The sequence below is a fragment of the Zosterops lateralis genome, assembly GCF_965231275.1.
Source record: "Zosterops lateralis genome assembly, chromosome: 4".
In the NCBI taxonomy this organism is placed as follows: Eukaryota; Metazoa; Chordata; class Aves; order Passeriformes; family Zosteropidae; genus Zosterops; species Zosterops lateralis.
The window spans coordinates 11,494,313-11,510,038 of record NC_139765.1 but is presented as its reverse complement, the minus strand read 5'-3'; the positions used below and the strand labels follow the sequence as shown (position 1 = coordinate 11,510,038).

Here is a 15,726-nt window from a genome sequence, read left to right as displayed (position 1 = left end):
AGGACCAGTCAAACAAATGCTAAAAACTGTATTTATTTCCTTTTCTTCTCTCTAAAGCATTCTGTTTGTTCTGTTGCAGGTGAGACCGTGAAGCACACCCATCTTCCCTTGCTTCTGATTTATTTTCTGTTGATGGTTTGAAAGGGCAGGTGTTTGAAGTGGCAGATCTCTGCCACCAGAGATCACTGCTTTGCAGTGCATGGACAATGAGGGAAAGAAACTTTGACCTTTCTGAAGCACTGGGGAGACAAAGCCTTAACGAGCCTGCGGTGTCTTTTGAACTGTTTCATTTCTGGACATTTTTTTTAAATACTGGACCAAATTCAGCTGAACAACATGAAGGAAAAGACACTATATGTGCATAAGATAGATTGCTCCAGAGCGTTGGGGTTTGTTTGGTACTTCTGGTTAATTTCTTTCTTTTTTTTTTTTTTATTTTCTGTGCAGGTTGGGCTTAAGGTTAAAGTAAGTGCAATATTTTTTTAAATGGTTGACTGAAGAGCTTTCTTCATGTGTCACTGGTCTGTCCCTAGGAGAGCAGGCATTGTTAGTATCTAATAATACCTCATTAGTGAATAGCGAGGCATGAACATACATGAAGAAACCTGGAGATTGTGAAAAGGGGCTGGGAGGGCAGGGGGGGTTGCTGGGACCGTGGATTTGACTGTTTCCTTTCAGCACTGATGTACATGGGGCCTGGGGGGAGCACAAGACCCGAGGAATGGACTGACGAGCAGAAATCCCAGCTGGGAAGCCAGAAGCTGGAACAGGCAGCTGAGACAAGGGGTGGCTTTGGTTCTTGGCTGAGCTGCCATTAATGAAGCAGAGGGATTGCTCTTTTTTTGCCAACCTTTTTTTCAGTAATGCCACTGATCAGGCTCTTGTTTTAGACGGATCTAATCACAGGGCAACTGAGTTTTAAGCTGGGATGTCTTAGCATATATACTATAGCATTTAACTGTCTGAGCAGTCTATGGTGCCTATACCCCTCACTCATTTATTATTTTTTGTAATTATTAACCCTGTGTAAAAAATGTGAAGCTGGTTCAGGTTGGAGGGGTGGAAAGAAAAAAAAAAACAAACCCCACAAAAAGTGCTTTAATAGATATAACTATTTTTTTCCTGAACCAGGAATTTACGATGTTACAAATACAAGGTTTTGGCATGTGAAGGGCTGGTTATCAATTTGTTGCTACCAGGCTGCCAAAGTGTCAGTATGGATTCCTGCAGGGCCTTTGGGGGCAGGGCGGGGGGCTCTTTTCTTTTTTGCTGTCCATTTCAGTTCTAGTCAAAATAATTAGCTATATATATATATCTATAAAATTTGGTTTTGGTCTTTTTTTTTGGTCTTTGTATAATTCCAGTACATCATTGTGTATTGTGACATGGATGCTGTCAGAATGGCATTTTTGTAACCTGTTGCTTTGTGTCACCTCATTGGAAGTTAGCAGCAATGGTACTCAATGTAAACAAAGCAGACTTGAACTGGAAGTAAAACACACTGGATTGCTTACCTGTGGAGAAGTCACTGTCAGCAAAACAGCAAAAACACCTGCACACGCTTTTTATTTCATTCACCCTGGGTCTGCTGTCCTCTGGCAGGGTGTAGGGCAGGAGCTCAGCTGCTCTCAGGGGCCTGACAGTCTCCTTCAGCTAATATATTCCTTTTTCTTTTTCCTTCCAAAGTTATTCCACTGGCAGCTAAGTAGGTGCACACTTATCTGATAACTACTTCATCATGGTGTTGGTTACAGTGGAAAAGTTCCTTTGAACTGCCCCATGTATATTATGCAAAACTGCTTGTATTTAACATGATTCCCAGATAAAACAGGTCCTTGTGAGGAGTGCTAAACAAACAGGACCCCACCTCTGATTACTAAATGGGTAGGATATGCGTTTCCCCTCCCTTCTGTTTCCAGGCATCTAATATTGTTTCCACTAATCCCAGTCCTAGAGCAGGGACGCTGTTTCTCCAAGCACAAGGTGGATGCAAAAGGGAAGAACACCCTTGTTTCAGGGAGCCAGTTAGTAAGAACAAGAAATGTTTCAATGGTACACATTTTTCCCTCATTTCACTGCTATGCCTCAGCTGGAGGTTCCAGGAAGAACAGCAAAGAGTTGTCTGGCCTAAACTGAACAGAAATCAGAATTATAAATGAGCACTTGACTATTTAGACCTTTCCTCCGTGCTTTTTTAAAATAATGTATTTCAGAGTTTTAGTACATGTTTATACTCAGAAAATGCGTTCATACCCCTCTAGAGAACCAGCTGGGGGAAGGAAAAAAACCAACCCACAAATGTTCTTTCTCATCTACTGTCTCCTCCCTCCTGCTGGCCATTGCCCATTGAGTCTATATTTATTCTGTATCACAGACCAGAGCAAGCAGGTTACCTCTAAACCATTCATTGTGCCCAAAAAATGTCACAGTGTGAGCTGGCTGTAACAGAAGCTTGGCTGAACCTGACAGGGAACAAAATTGGTCAAAGATGCCAAAATCACATTGTTGCAAAGGACACTGCCTGAGCAGCCTGAATTTACTGGACAGTTTTTGAATGTGTATCAAAAAATATTCCATGTGCACGGTAGCAGGCGTGTGCTTTTCCTTTAATAGCTACTTAATCACAAAGTCAATTACAATGAAAACTGCATCAGAATAGTAGCTTTTTTTACACAGTGTGCAAAACTGGGTAAGTGGACATGTGGCATGGCAATGGAAACCACCTCTCCCAATATTCAAGACATGAGTAAAGCAATAAATGAGTCTGGTTCAGAATACTCATGCAGAGCCTTTTAGCCTGAACTGACATGACACAATTTGGGCTTTACCTCATCATACACCTTCACTGTAAGTCCAAAAGAACAATGTTTTGGACTCATTGTTCCATGTTAACATTGTTTCCACCATCTGTCAAAATAAAACTCTCAAGTCATCACAGCTGTAAAGCTGTCTGAAGCTTCAGGTAATAGATTTTTTTCAATTATGGGCTTCATGTCCATAGCTCAGCAGAGCATCTGCTGACCCAGATGTCTGTAAAAGCAGCTCTGTGCAGTGAGTGATCATTAACTGAAACCTGGGCAGGTTTTTCTCTTGTCTCATGCCGTGTGTGCTGCCATGGAAGCAAAAAGTAAGTGAACTTAAGAATGTAACTGGTTTTTCTTAAGAAGCTTTTAGAGGCGTGTGTGAGAGTTTGGCCTCTCCCAGCACAGCCCTGACATCCTGGGCTCTTCGGAACTGTTTCCGTCAAACCTCACCAGAAAATTAAGAACAGGTCAGGAGTCTTTACTTGTGCTTTATTTCAGTTAAATGTTCTGGGTTGTTTTTTTCCCCCCCTACGCCTAAATGGGATGAATTTCCCCTGTCAAAGAATCAGCATCATCATCTTATACTCTAAAATGGTCCTTCTCTCCCCCCATGAACCACAGTCACAGCACTCGCCTCTCACTTGTAACTTTTTAAGGGCTTGTGTCAAAACTGTCATTTCATTGAAGCAGACAAAAGCTGTTAGTTACTTCAGCCCTTTCTTGTGAGACAATAATGTTGTGTGTTGTGACAGGGAGAAGAAGTCTAACAGAAAGGCCTCCTAAAATCAGCCCTGCTCTATTAAATTAACAGCTGGCCTGATGTAGTTAAGCATCTAACTTACTTAGTTTAACTACTAAGTGTAGTTAAGCAATTTGCAAATTCCCATGTGCAAAAAATCTTGGTATGAAAGGCTGGTCAATACAACAACCTATTCTTGGGTTGAAGAATAAGCGCATCTGTGTGAACAATACCAGCTGTTCCATGAGAACCCATGAAGAAAAAATGTCAACAACCTGAACCTTGGCCTGCACACACAAATCACCTTCTGACCAAAAAAATGAAGTGATAAGAAAACTCCCAGCCAACAGGTGTTGCACAGGAGGTGTGTGAAAACTGTATGAAGTTCTGTGAATAAACTGGCTTTTCCCACAAGAAGATAAAGGAGTCTCGGCTAACTCGGTCCAACATCGGCCGGGCCGGGCTAGGACCGAGAGGCGGGATGTACAGAGCCCTGAGCCAAGAGCCCGCAGAGAAACCAGCTTAATACAGCGGCGAATAATCCTCAGAGCAGCGAAAGCCCGGGGGAAAACGCACAGAAACACACACAGGAACAGACACAGGAATAGACACAGCTCCCGAAGAGTGCCTGGGAGGGAGGGAGGAAAGATGGGAAAATGCACCGCGGCCACTGAGACGGAGGGAGAGAGCGGAAGAGCCGCGCCAGTTCCGCGCTGCGCTGCAAAATACGGATTTACACATGAAACTACGCGCTGTGCTGGATTGAAAATAGCCGTAGTGTGCAAATTATGCCCCGCGTAGTATAGGTGTGCAAATCACGCAGTGCGTAGTATTCAAGTTACGCTGTGCGTATTATCGGTATGCAAATCACGCGATGCGTAGTATTCAAATTACGCACCGCGTAGTATGCAAATTACGCGCCCTGTAGTATGCAGATTACGCCCCGCGCCGTAGTACCGTAGTATCGCAGAGCCGCAGGGCGGAGCGGCGGCAAAGCCCGCCGGGGTGAGGCCCCGCCCGGAGGTCACACCGCGGTAAAACCCGCGCAGTCCCCGCGGGGCGATGAATTCCCGCTGCCGGGAAGCCGCGGTGGCCCCGCGTGGGGGAGTTTTGTCGGCCAGAGAGCCCCGAGCCAGCCCCGGGCAGCGCTCGGTTCGCAGCTCCGCACGGAACGCGCCAGCTCTGCAGACGGCGGGACCCGGAGCGCATTTCCTGCGGCACAGCTCCCCCGGGCCTGAGGGCTTGGGCTTCCACCGCCGCTCCCTCCCGGGGCTGACAGGTCTAATGTCTTTCCTTCCTGAGGCTGAGAGTTCCACCGCCGCTCCCTCCCGGGGCTGGGAGTTTTAATGCCTTTCCTTCCCGGGGCTGACGGTTCCGCCGCTGTTCCCTCGCGGTCTCGCTTTCCAACAGCCCCTGAACCGGCGGGCCCTCTCCGCGGGCTCCGGGCCGGGAAGAGGAGGCTACAAGCGCTTTGTGCTTTTTTAACCTTTTCTGTATTTGTTTTCGGTGTTTTCCCCCCTTTTTGCTACGTGCGGCCTTTAGAGATTGTTTTTTTTTTAATGTTGTTTTTCCCCTCCGCGGGTGTCCGGGGGATGCAGCAGCCCCGGCCCCGCTCGGCTCCCAGCGCCGCTCCCTCGGGCAGTGCAGCGTTCGGGATCTCATCCCTGCCGATGTCAGCACAACACGGCGGGGTTTGTTTTTCCCTTCCCCCGCAGCAGCGCCCGGAGTTTTCTTCCTTTTCCCCCCTCCCTCTCGTTTTCCCTGCGGGCAGCACAGCACCCCCCGCCCCAGCGCGGAGTGGGCTCTGACCCCCTGTGTTCAATGAAGCTTTACCTACTCGGTATGCTTTGAAAACTTGTTGATGGGAGCAGTTTTGAGATGGGTTGAGCTTTGCTGCTGCTGTGACAGGCACCAGGCACAGAACCCTAGGAATCCTCTAGGAAGGCTCCCTATTTTCACTCATCTCCCCTTTTAATCTGCAACTACTACCCAGGAGTAGAAGCACAGACTCATATCCTGATACTCAGTTTGGTCTGAAAACTAAAGAAGTAGTTAGAGGCCAAAGCTGCAACCTCAGGCACCTCAGAAACTGAAAAAAAAGAGATAAAGGCAAGCCAAACGCACTGATGAGCAAAAAGCTGACATAGCTGCAGAAGAAATTTAAAGTCTGTGAAATACTTAAACACAGAATCAATACAGACTCCTCTCATATATAATGTTGGTGCTTTCGTGTAGTGGTGGGAGATTGATCTCACAAATATTTCCTCAAATACTTTTGATGCATCAGAACCAATCCTTAAACAAGGCTGGTTTAGACACCAGAGTCAACACAGTAGAAAAACTGGGCTCCTATGGAAGAGTAATTTGACCAGAATGTTGAGTTCCCATTCATAGTCCTGTGTCCTTTCTGCTTGAAATGCAGCCCAGGAAAATCAGTGGTGATACCTGCTTGAACAGAGTCTGGTATTCAAGCTATAGCTTGCTTCTGTCTGTGCCCTGAAAACTCAAAATGCCTTCACTACCACATTAAAATAAAAATTCTGTGACTTACCCATGTCCTAAATTAGAATTTACATCTTACAGTTACTCGTGGATTCTTTTGTTCATTCCCTTAAATTACCAGAATTCTGATGTTACAAGAGAGGTTCACAAACACTGATGAACACACTGAGAGCTCTGCACGTTTCAGACCCTCATTATCATTTTGGATATGATCTTTAGTCTGTTTCATAAACCATTTATTTCTGCACACATCAGCCATGGATATATATGCACTTATTTCCCAACCCCACACAAAAATCAACCGAACAACAAACCACCATTGTTTTATACAGTTCAGTGCTTTGGAGCAATAAAGGTTTGTAACAAATCTCACAGATCACAGTTTGTCTGAGCCAAGCCCTGTTTCACATTTGAATTGCTGGATGGTAAATAAAGTGCTGCACCCAGGAATATTGGTTAGAAGTGCTCTTCCTGAATTAAATGTGAGGTGTCCCAGTGGTTTGCTCTCCCCATGGTGTCCCAAGGGAACAAGGAGCTTAAAGAAGTGGGAAGAACTGCCTTGCTGATGTTAAAAGGTTTGTTCTTTGAAAGCACAGAGCTGCTGAGTGAACACACCTTCCTTCCACCCAGCTAAAAAGGCAGATTGATGGCAGCAAAACAGTAAATTACTCCTCAATTACTCCCTCTTACCAAATATCTGATAAGGCACTGATTTTGTCATTTAAAAATTGCTTTGTTTCCTTATCAAAGGTATATCACAGCCTTCTAAAACATTCATATTGAAAAAATAAGCCTCACTGCTCAAATCCTAGAGAAAACATTTTGAATGAAACACTGCATTTTATTACTGTTTTCGTTTAAACCATGGAATATTCTGAAGAAAACATTTTATTTTCATTTGGGGAACTCCAAATGAGATTCTCCTTTTGATTTCTTACCACTGCCAACAAAATGAAAATTCAAAAACTGCACAGCAGCAAAAGGGTGATGCTCCCTGCAGTGCTTTAAATCACTGAGGAAATTCCAGCAAACAGGGAATATTTATCTCAATACCATTCAGATTTCACAGACTGTAACACAGAAATCATAGTGGTTAGTTCAGCAAAGTTTAAAGGGTAAGTACAACCCAAGGAGTACTTGGTTGTTAATTCATTAGTAGTTTAGAAACTGTGAAAAAGAAACACAAGCCAAGCAACCAAGCCCCAAGATGGTTCTGCTCATCCCTTCAGTGTGTGTGGAAGGGGTTTCCTCTTTTCCCCCCAGGTATCTCCCAAGAAGCCTCTGAGCACACTGACCATGTTCAGACTTGTCTGGCACTTCCTAAACTTCAGCTAGCTTCAAAACCCAGCTTCAAAACAAACCCCCAAACATTTGTGAAGCTACCTCTTTTCTCTTTAAGGTGAAACATGAGTTCTCCCTCCACCACCTCAGAGTGCCAAATTTCCCAAAGTCTGGCACCTCCCAGAGCTGAAGCCTCTTTCTGGGCAAAAGTAAACAAACCATGGGCTGAATGCTGAAATAAAAGAGGTGCAGGTTACCAGCACAGTGCTTTTTATGGAATCAGATATCCTTCCCATGAGAGAAAAGACAGGTACTCTAAGTTTTGAAAACGAGTTTCAAAGACCTTTTTAAAGGCTCCTCCTCCTGCATTTACAAGTAATGAGATTTATCAACCCATTTCTGAATAAAGCCATCTTTATGCAGGAAGGCATAAAGAATATATATTAAATGTAAAAACATACATGGACACACAACCAACCACACAGAAGTAGTATTTGCAAGGACATTTACAATAAATGGCACTAACACCTTTATTAAGATTTTAATTTTTCATTTGTGAAAAATGAATAGATTTTTTTTTTCCTTGTATGCAGAGGAAAAGCAAACTAATGGCAAAAATCAAGATTACTTTCTTATTTCAATACTGTCTTTGTAGCCACAAAGATACAATTTTAACAGACAAGAAATACTGTTTATTGCAGACTTTAAGCTGATTCATGTCAAAAAGGCACTATGAAACTTAATCAAACTAGATGATTAAATTTGTCTAAATTAAGTGATATTATATATTATATATAATACATATATTATATATAAAATCACATTACCATGTGAAACATAACATTTTGTGACAAAAATCATTGCGTCTCCAAAAATAACATTTTCTGGAAGGGATGTTTCTCTTTTCTTTTTTTCCCCTGTTTCGCCTTCAGGAATCCACTTTTCCAAAAGATTACATTTATAAAGGAAATTACAAAGGCTTTTTTGCATGAGGGAAAACTGATATCTGGGATCAACACACCGAGAACTCTAGATTATACACTGCTGTTTTTGATGGGTTAAGTTACAGACAAAAAAATGCAATTATATTTTTTTAAAAAAGTACTGTGAGTTGTTGCATGGCTACAGCAGATCTCATCACCTCTTTGAGCTGGGTTGTGTTACTATTTTCTAGTTACTCCTTCTTGTGCAATACTATAGTTCATCACAGGTGAAATACAGATAAAATCAATGTACAGAATATTATTGTGCTATAAACAGCATCATTAGTAATAAAACATCTTGGGAGTGATGCAGGAAAGATTCAGTCTGTGTTGGGCTGCTGTTCATTCCCTAAACATTTCCTCTACATTTGCTGGAGTCGACAACTTAAGTAAACATCCTGCAGCCAAATGCCTGACAAGAAAGCCTGAGCCAAAACAGACATAATTGCACACTACAGCAAGAGATGGGAGTCAGAATCTTATTATTACTGAAGGGTTCCAATGCTTTTTTATTGCTGGCTCAGCTTCCCTCAGATGAATCACCAACAAAGATGGGCTCCCGTTTCTCTGTCATGTTAATTCCATAAAGCCAAGACTCATCCTTTGGGTGTGAATGAATCATGTACCAATATTTTCACCTGTCAGGTATCTCCACTGCATTTCTCATCTGTTCATTTCTCATGATGAGGAGCCAGCAGGTACTTCTGTGGAGACTACTGTCAATTTTCTGTATGTTGGCTAGTTTACAATACAATAAGACATTCCCCTTCCCTGCTTCCTAAAGCAAAGCTGGATGGTTTAATGCAATGGGCAATGGAATGAAAGAAAAAATGAAACACATTTAGTGGCTGCTTCCTTCATCAAAGGACTCCACACCTGAATCTGTGGCAGCTGCACTGATTTTTTCTTGCCGTCTTCTCATAATTTCTTGCAGTTCTGAACTACCACTGTTAGCCTAGAAACAAAAGAGAAGAGTTTACTTGTGGTTCTGACAGGTAGTGAAATTCCTTTGCCAGCATTTTGTTAACACAAAGTTGTTTGAACAAACTCACCTGGCAGCTCCAATAGAAAACTATTTACACTATCCTTAAATATAGACCAGAAAAAAAAAAAAATCTGCAAACTATTAAAAGCATAACCTTGGCCTTTCAGCACTGCTGAGCTGAATTCCCACATGAGGCCCTGCAAGTGTTGGATATTTAGGGAGGTTGATAAAATATGGCTTCAGTAAAAGCAGAGTTAAAACTCAATGAGATTGTTAGGATTCCACACTTAAAAATCTGGGCAATGATATTTAGAAATTAAAAACCTGAAAGTAAATCCTTAGTGGGTTTTGATTTATGGAAACACAAAGCTCACACAGGCACGTGGGATTGCATAAGGCCTAAGTAAGGATACAGCCTCACCCTCTCACACAATTCACCATGAGGCATTTGCAGCTCAGAATGTTTCAAATTTAGAGCACAGTCACAGAAATTGGACCATATCACAATATTAGCAACAGTGAAGCATTGTGAGGACAAGGCTTTATTTCACCTTTTGAGAGTGAAAAGCAGGTCTGCTGAACCAGCTGCAAATACTGCTTTTTCAACATAAATGAAATTATTAGCTAGGCCAGGACACCTATTCATTAGAGCAGAACTTCCCAAAGTGTGCATGACTTGGAATAAAACGAGGGGATTCTAAAGCAAGAGCCATATCTGCTACTGTAGTACCTGGCCATGACATGACCTTCAAAACTTCAGTATCAGCTTCCAAAATAGCCTCTGAATAAGGAGGCAGAAACTGGTTTTGAAATTTATAAAACAAATTCCAGGACTGTTAAGGGGAAAATCCTGCAGTTGATACTGGACTCTGGAAAATAGGAAAATGCATCCTATTAATTTCATAAAATTTAATATAGATTTACTCCATTATATGCATTAAAATGTAGTACCTGGTGCCACAAAGAGTGAAAAATTTTCTAAATTAACTGCAGTGCTTCCTCCTTCTTTAAATAGCACTGCTCTCCTCTCCCAGAGTGGAAGGGGAAAGCAGTGAGTGGCCCTAGAAGTGACTCTCTGAAAGTGAAGGCTTTATTTGTCTTAATTTATCTTAATTGTTCTTGTCCTTGCCATGGTTTTAGATACAGGGCAAGTGCAGCACCCATTACTCAAGGCATACATAAAAACCCATCAGCAGATATCCAACAAAGTACTTTAGCAGAGGTCATGTACAAATATTTTCCTGAGAATAACTGAGCAGCCCAAGCTGAAAAAATTTGCCTTCTTGATAACATCAATGACAACATGACTGATGAGCTTGAGATGCATTATATTATACTATTATAGGGAGAGAAAGGATGGTGCAGCTTCCTTTGATGATATAATTCAGCAAACAACAGGCTAAAGCCATCAGGAATTGCATAAATTCTGAAATTCAACCTCAAATAACAGAGGCAGAAATAAACATTTCAGTTACCTTTTCCCAACAAACAAACAACAAAAACCAACCAAACAAAAATACCCCCACACAACCTTGTTAGACCCTAAGTACCTGTTAATTAACTCTTGTAGGGCATTTATTAGATAAGTTTGAGTTTCCTGCAGAATGAGGCCTAATTAGGACAAGCAGAGTAACAGCACGGAGGGGAAAAGACCCCTCTTTTTTTCTGCTTTTCAGAAAAATCTCTGCTTTTCAGACCAAATTCCACTGCAAAGACACTTCCATCTCAGTACACTGTAATAAGATGGTTGATATACAAAAGAAGAAGAAGAATACAAATATATCTTTACTAGGAATTGATGGATTGCTCTGGACTGTAGTGATTTATATTACTAAGAGTAAAGGTGGAATGTTTCTCCCTTCCTTTAACAGGAAAATAGGGTCTGAAAAAGGGAATAAAGCAATTTTGACTGTGCTAGAAAATGATGCTTTCTGAGCCACACTGATCATGTAAAGTGTAAAATATGCATCATCATAAGCCTGTCTTTAAAAATATGCCTGGTAGTTAATGCTTAAAATCATTTAAGTGAGACAGTGTCAGCTTGAGGAGAGGATAGAAAAGTACTTTAAAACTCTTCAAGATTTTCTTCTAAATAGCATGTGGAGAATATAACTTCTCAGTTGGGTTGATCTCACATCTAGATCATTTCTCCATTTGCCACAGCAAGTTAAAACAAATGAACAAACAAAAAGTAGGAGCATCTCCAATTCCACTGGTTTAAAATTGGCAAGAATTGTCCTTAGCACAGCTCTAGATACAAGCTTGAGGTGTTTAAGACACAATACTTCTTTAATTAAAGCAAACTGCTGGAGAGCAGTAAATACAGACACAATACTTGATCCTTGGCTCAGAAACTCTGCCAGCACAGTGTCCAGAGTGTTTTCCCTTCAGTGCAGGTGCCCCAGTGTTTGACCTAAAGACCAACAGCAGTGGGCTCACCATACCAATTTCTCATGGCCTATAAACCAAATCTCCTCTACAAAGATAAAGCAAAACTCACTTATCACCACCAAAATTATCAGGAGTAAGGGTTTGTCCCAGCACCAGGCAAAGCCAGAAGCAAGAAAAGGGGCATTTTACTCTCCCACTGTTTCCTCCAAAGCTCCTCTTGGCTGATTTTGTCTTCTTGCAGTCTGATTACACCACAAAATATCAAACTTGAGTGATAATTCTAAAGTTTTTGGACCCCTTTAGAAGTGGGGAAGATCTCACCTGGTGTTTTTGAATAAATGCTGTTCCAATGAATTAATACCAAATAACTGAGATAACAAGAGTGTTTATCAGTGTGATGGAACTGAGGAAAAACCAGCTGCCTCACAGAAGGAGTTATCTAATCCTACAGGTTCAGGAGTGGAGCCCCGGGTGAGGTGAGTAAGAAGAGTTGTCCATACCTCCAAGGCAGATTTCTGTACCGTGATTTGGATGTAGACTCTGGACCCTTCTGGGCAAACAGTCCTCAGCTCCTCTTTATTGAGGGAGAAAAGCTGAGCCCCCGTCAGCACACCGAGGCTGTTCACAGTCCTGGGGACACACCAGGGGAACAAACAGCAAATGAGCAAAACCACACTGGCCAAGGGAGTGAAATAGGTTGTCTTCAGCCCACACTGCCTTGGGCAGGGCTGTGAAATTCAGAGCAAACTTTATGCAGCAGGACTACTGAAGTCAACTGGGTCTATCAGTACACTTTTTGGTAGAGGCTAACATATATGTAAGCCTCTATATGTATATAATATACACTATATGTGTATACTATATATAGAATCTATCTATATAAAATATAATCTATCTATAAAAAATATAATAATTAATATAATCTAATAAACTACAATAACCTATCTAATAAAATATAATCTATCTATATAAATAAAATATAATAAAATAGATTCTGTAGATCTATAAACACATTGTCATATGTATGTATATACACATATATACACATATATATGTATATATACATGTATGTAGATATATGTGCCAATGTGTTTATAGATTTGCAGAATGTATATAATGTATTAATAGATCTACAGTTCATAAATCTACAGAATCTATATATAATACATGTTATATATAATCTGCAAATACATTCTATATATGTATTAGGTACACTTATACACACACACACGCATATATATATATATATATATATATATATACACACACATATATATAGATAATAATAATTTTTCCAAGAGTGCAGCTGACATTTCTTGATTTTCCAGAGGCTGCCTGTTTTTAAAAGGTGGTCAGACCACGTGACAGGAAAACAATTTAAAGAAGTTTTGCTCCATTTGCCCTGGAAACTTACACAGGGTTGAATCCCTTGGACTGCAACCAGGCTTTGACATCCTCAGGAGAGGAGTCGTAGGTGATGTTGACCACTGGGATGTTTGGCCGTGGCACGTGGAATTTCCTCTGGGCAGCGCTGCGGCCAATGGTGAGACGGTGGACAAGTTCATCCTGCACCTCCTCCATCTGGGATTTCCTGCCTGGAGAGAGACACAGAGAGGGAGAGCTCACAGGAGTTCTTCTCAAAGTTGCTTTATCAAAGCCAAGTTATTTCTTGTAACGAGGAATTTCTTCACTTTAAATCGTAAACTTTTTTTTTAAAGATTCATTCATTAGATCTGATTGAATTATTACTCTCCTTCTTTTTCCCCCAGGAAATATTTCAATATTCCCAGTCCTCTCTTTGCAAAATAAAGCAAAAATGAACAAACAAAAAACCCCAGACAGAATTCAACAAAGGAGAAATGAGCTGGATGCCACAGAGAGGCACAGGTCAGTGTGACAGCACCCAAGCTGCAGAATAAAATGGGAATGGAGGGTTATTAATTTGTCATAGTCTGCCTTTTTTTCAAACAGAATTGAGGGTGTAAAAATGAAAACAAGAACACAATGAGGAAGGTTGTAAGATTGTTCACACTGTGGGAAGGCAATACTTTCCACAAACAGTTTTTTAGGAAAGTCCAACTTTTTGATGCAAATAGGCAAAAAAATTCACAGCTGCTGACACATAGCAACTTACATCTAATGAGCAATTGTAGCAACCGCATTTTTGACAGGGTTTTGAGAAATTTGAATTCACTCCAAGCCTGGAGTGACTGACTGCTTAGCTGAAACATTGTCACATTTTGCATTAAAAAAGGAATTTTAAAAAAGGGGTAGCTGCTCTCACCAGAGACTCAAGAATTGGGCAAGATTTGTTTATCTATTCATTTTAAACAAAACTGTAAGAATTCATTATCCTCCAGAACCCATTTGTCTGAAACATTTAGTTCAGTTGCTGTTCATTAGCAGGCAACCAAGTGAAATGCTTTTCAGTCATTTCAACAAGATCAATTATAATGACAGTGAGAATTGTTTAAAATTGCTCTAAACATTTCTCTGGATAACTTCACAAAAATAGGTAGAATTCAATAAGGTGTAAAATCCTTTTGGGCTCAGAGAAGATACTGATTTTGCACAGTTAAACTCTCTGTGCCGTAACATTGGAACAGCAATAAAAACCCTCTGACAAACAACTCAAATTATCTCAAAAATTCTCAGAATTTCCTTGCCAAGATATTTTTAGTGATCTTTATTCAACCTTCTCACTTTGATACACAAACATGATACACCTCCCTCTCAATGCACTCAAGATGGCAAAACCTCTTCCTTTTCTCCCATTACATTGATAGGAACAGATGAAATCAAAACAACTTCAATATGGAAAAAAAGCCCTGCAAGATAGAAACGTTTTTGCTTTCTCTACTTTCCTTTTATATTCTCTAAAACCTCTCCAGGGGTTCTCTCAAAACCTCTCCAGGGATCAGTATCTCTAGCCAGTTAAACAAATAAAAACAAGCTTTACAAAGGCCTCTAGGATTATTTCTTTAATCACCACAGCAAGAAAAGAAGAAAAAACATCGGGTTTTCACCATTTCCTTTTTTTCCTTTACAAAATAGCCTCAGGTTGAAAGTGGAAAAAAGTATCTCTGGTATAATATTTGAAGCATTCAGGCCCTACTGTGTAGGGTTTTCTCTTCTCCCCCACCCTGAGTGTGAATCAGAAGCCCAATGACACGAGCTCAGTGATTTGTGCAAATCTGACAGGGGTTATACCAGGAAAGCCTTTAGGCTGTGTAATCAAAGCTTATTTCCCCAAGCAGGAAGAGACACAGAACATTGCTATCTTCCTTCTGTTTACACAGATTTTGAAAGACTTACGCTTAATCTCAACCGAGACTGTATCAAGAGACAAATATTTAGCTGTTAGATAAAGAGATCCTTCCCGTTGTTAGATGTGTTATCAGAAATAAACAGGATGCCCTGGGTGTGGGGCAGGTTCTGCAGCACTCTCTGCAGGGTTCAGGTGGGTACTTGGTCAGCAGGTTTCCCATCACCTTTGCCCAGGCACCTGTTCTCTGAGGGTTTTGAGAGCTCCAGGAGGGAACAGGATTTCCTGTGTGTGACTCACACCTCTTACAGTAACTCTTCACACCTCACACATGCCCTGTACCTAAAACCAGAATGGTCTTCTCATTTTCCATCTAGAATGAATAGAGAAGGCCATTATGGATTCAAGGGCACAGCCATGCTACAGCAAAGCCCTTCCACAGAAATAAAATTGTAATTTTTGTGCGTGTGTGGGAAATTCACCCTCACTTTCCACACCTTCTGTAACTGTTTATTTGCCTGCTTTTATTTAAGTAACAAACTCTTTTTCTGGGAAGCAGAAGTGAAGCCTGTTCCTCCAACCAGGCTGTTCTCCAGTTATAATTTCCAGCCAGGTCATCCATTAGGTGAATATAGGGAAAAGTTCTCAGAGCCCTCCTGAGTTTAGAGCTTGGGCAGGAGCTTGTCCTCCGCCAGGCCATGTCACCGCAGGCTCCACCAACAGGATTATCCACACAGACACACTTCTGTTCCGTTGGGAACAGAGGGAAAAGAAGC

General features: G+C 41.3%; 2 protein-coding genes across 9 annotated transcripts in view; one reads left to right on the top strand and one right to left on the bottom strand.

Moving 5' to 3' along the window:
- The window catches only part of PTPRO (protein tyrosine phosphatase receptor type O), a gene marked incomplete at its 5' end in the record, with an annotated part of 144,014 nt that extends 142,932 nt beyond the window's left edge, over positions 1–1,082 (top strand). For both annotated transcript variants that reach the window (XM_083860484.1, XM_083860485.1), the window contains one exon: positions 80–1,082. The remainder of the gene's footprint in view (positions 1–79) is intronic.
- A 6,760-nt stretch (positions 1,083–7,842) lies between these two features.
- Positions 7,843–15,726, bottom strand: part of EPS8 (EGFR pathway substrate 8, signaling adaptor) — a 131,664-nt gene continuing 123,780 nt past the window's right edge. For all 7 annotated transcript variants that reach the window (XM_083858820.1, XM_083858822.1, XM_083858818.1 and 4 more), the window contains 3 exons: positions 13,100–13,280; positions 12,186–12,315; positions 7,843–9,264 (listed from right to left, as the gene is read on the bottom strand). In XM_083858820.1, coding sequence (XP_083714946.1) covers positions 9,151–9,264; positions 12,186–12,315; positions 13,100–13,280 — 425 coding nt within the window. In that variant the 3' untranslated portion in view covers positions 7,843–9,150. The remainder of the gene's footprint in view (positions 9,265–12,185; positions 12,316–13,099; positions 13,281–15,726) is intronic.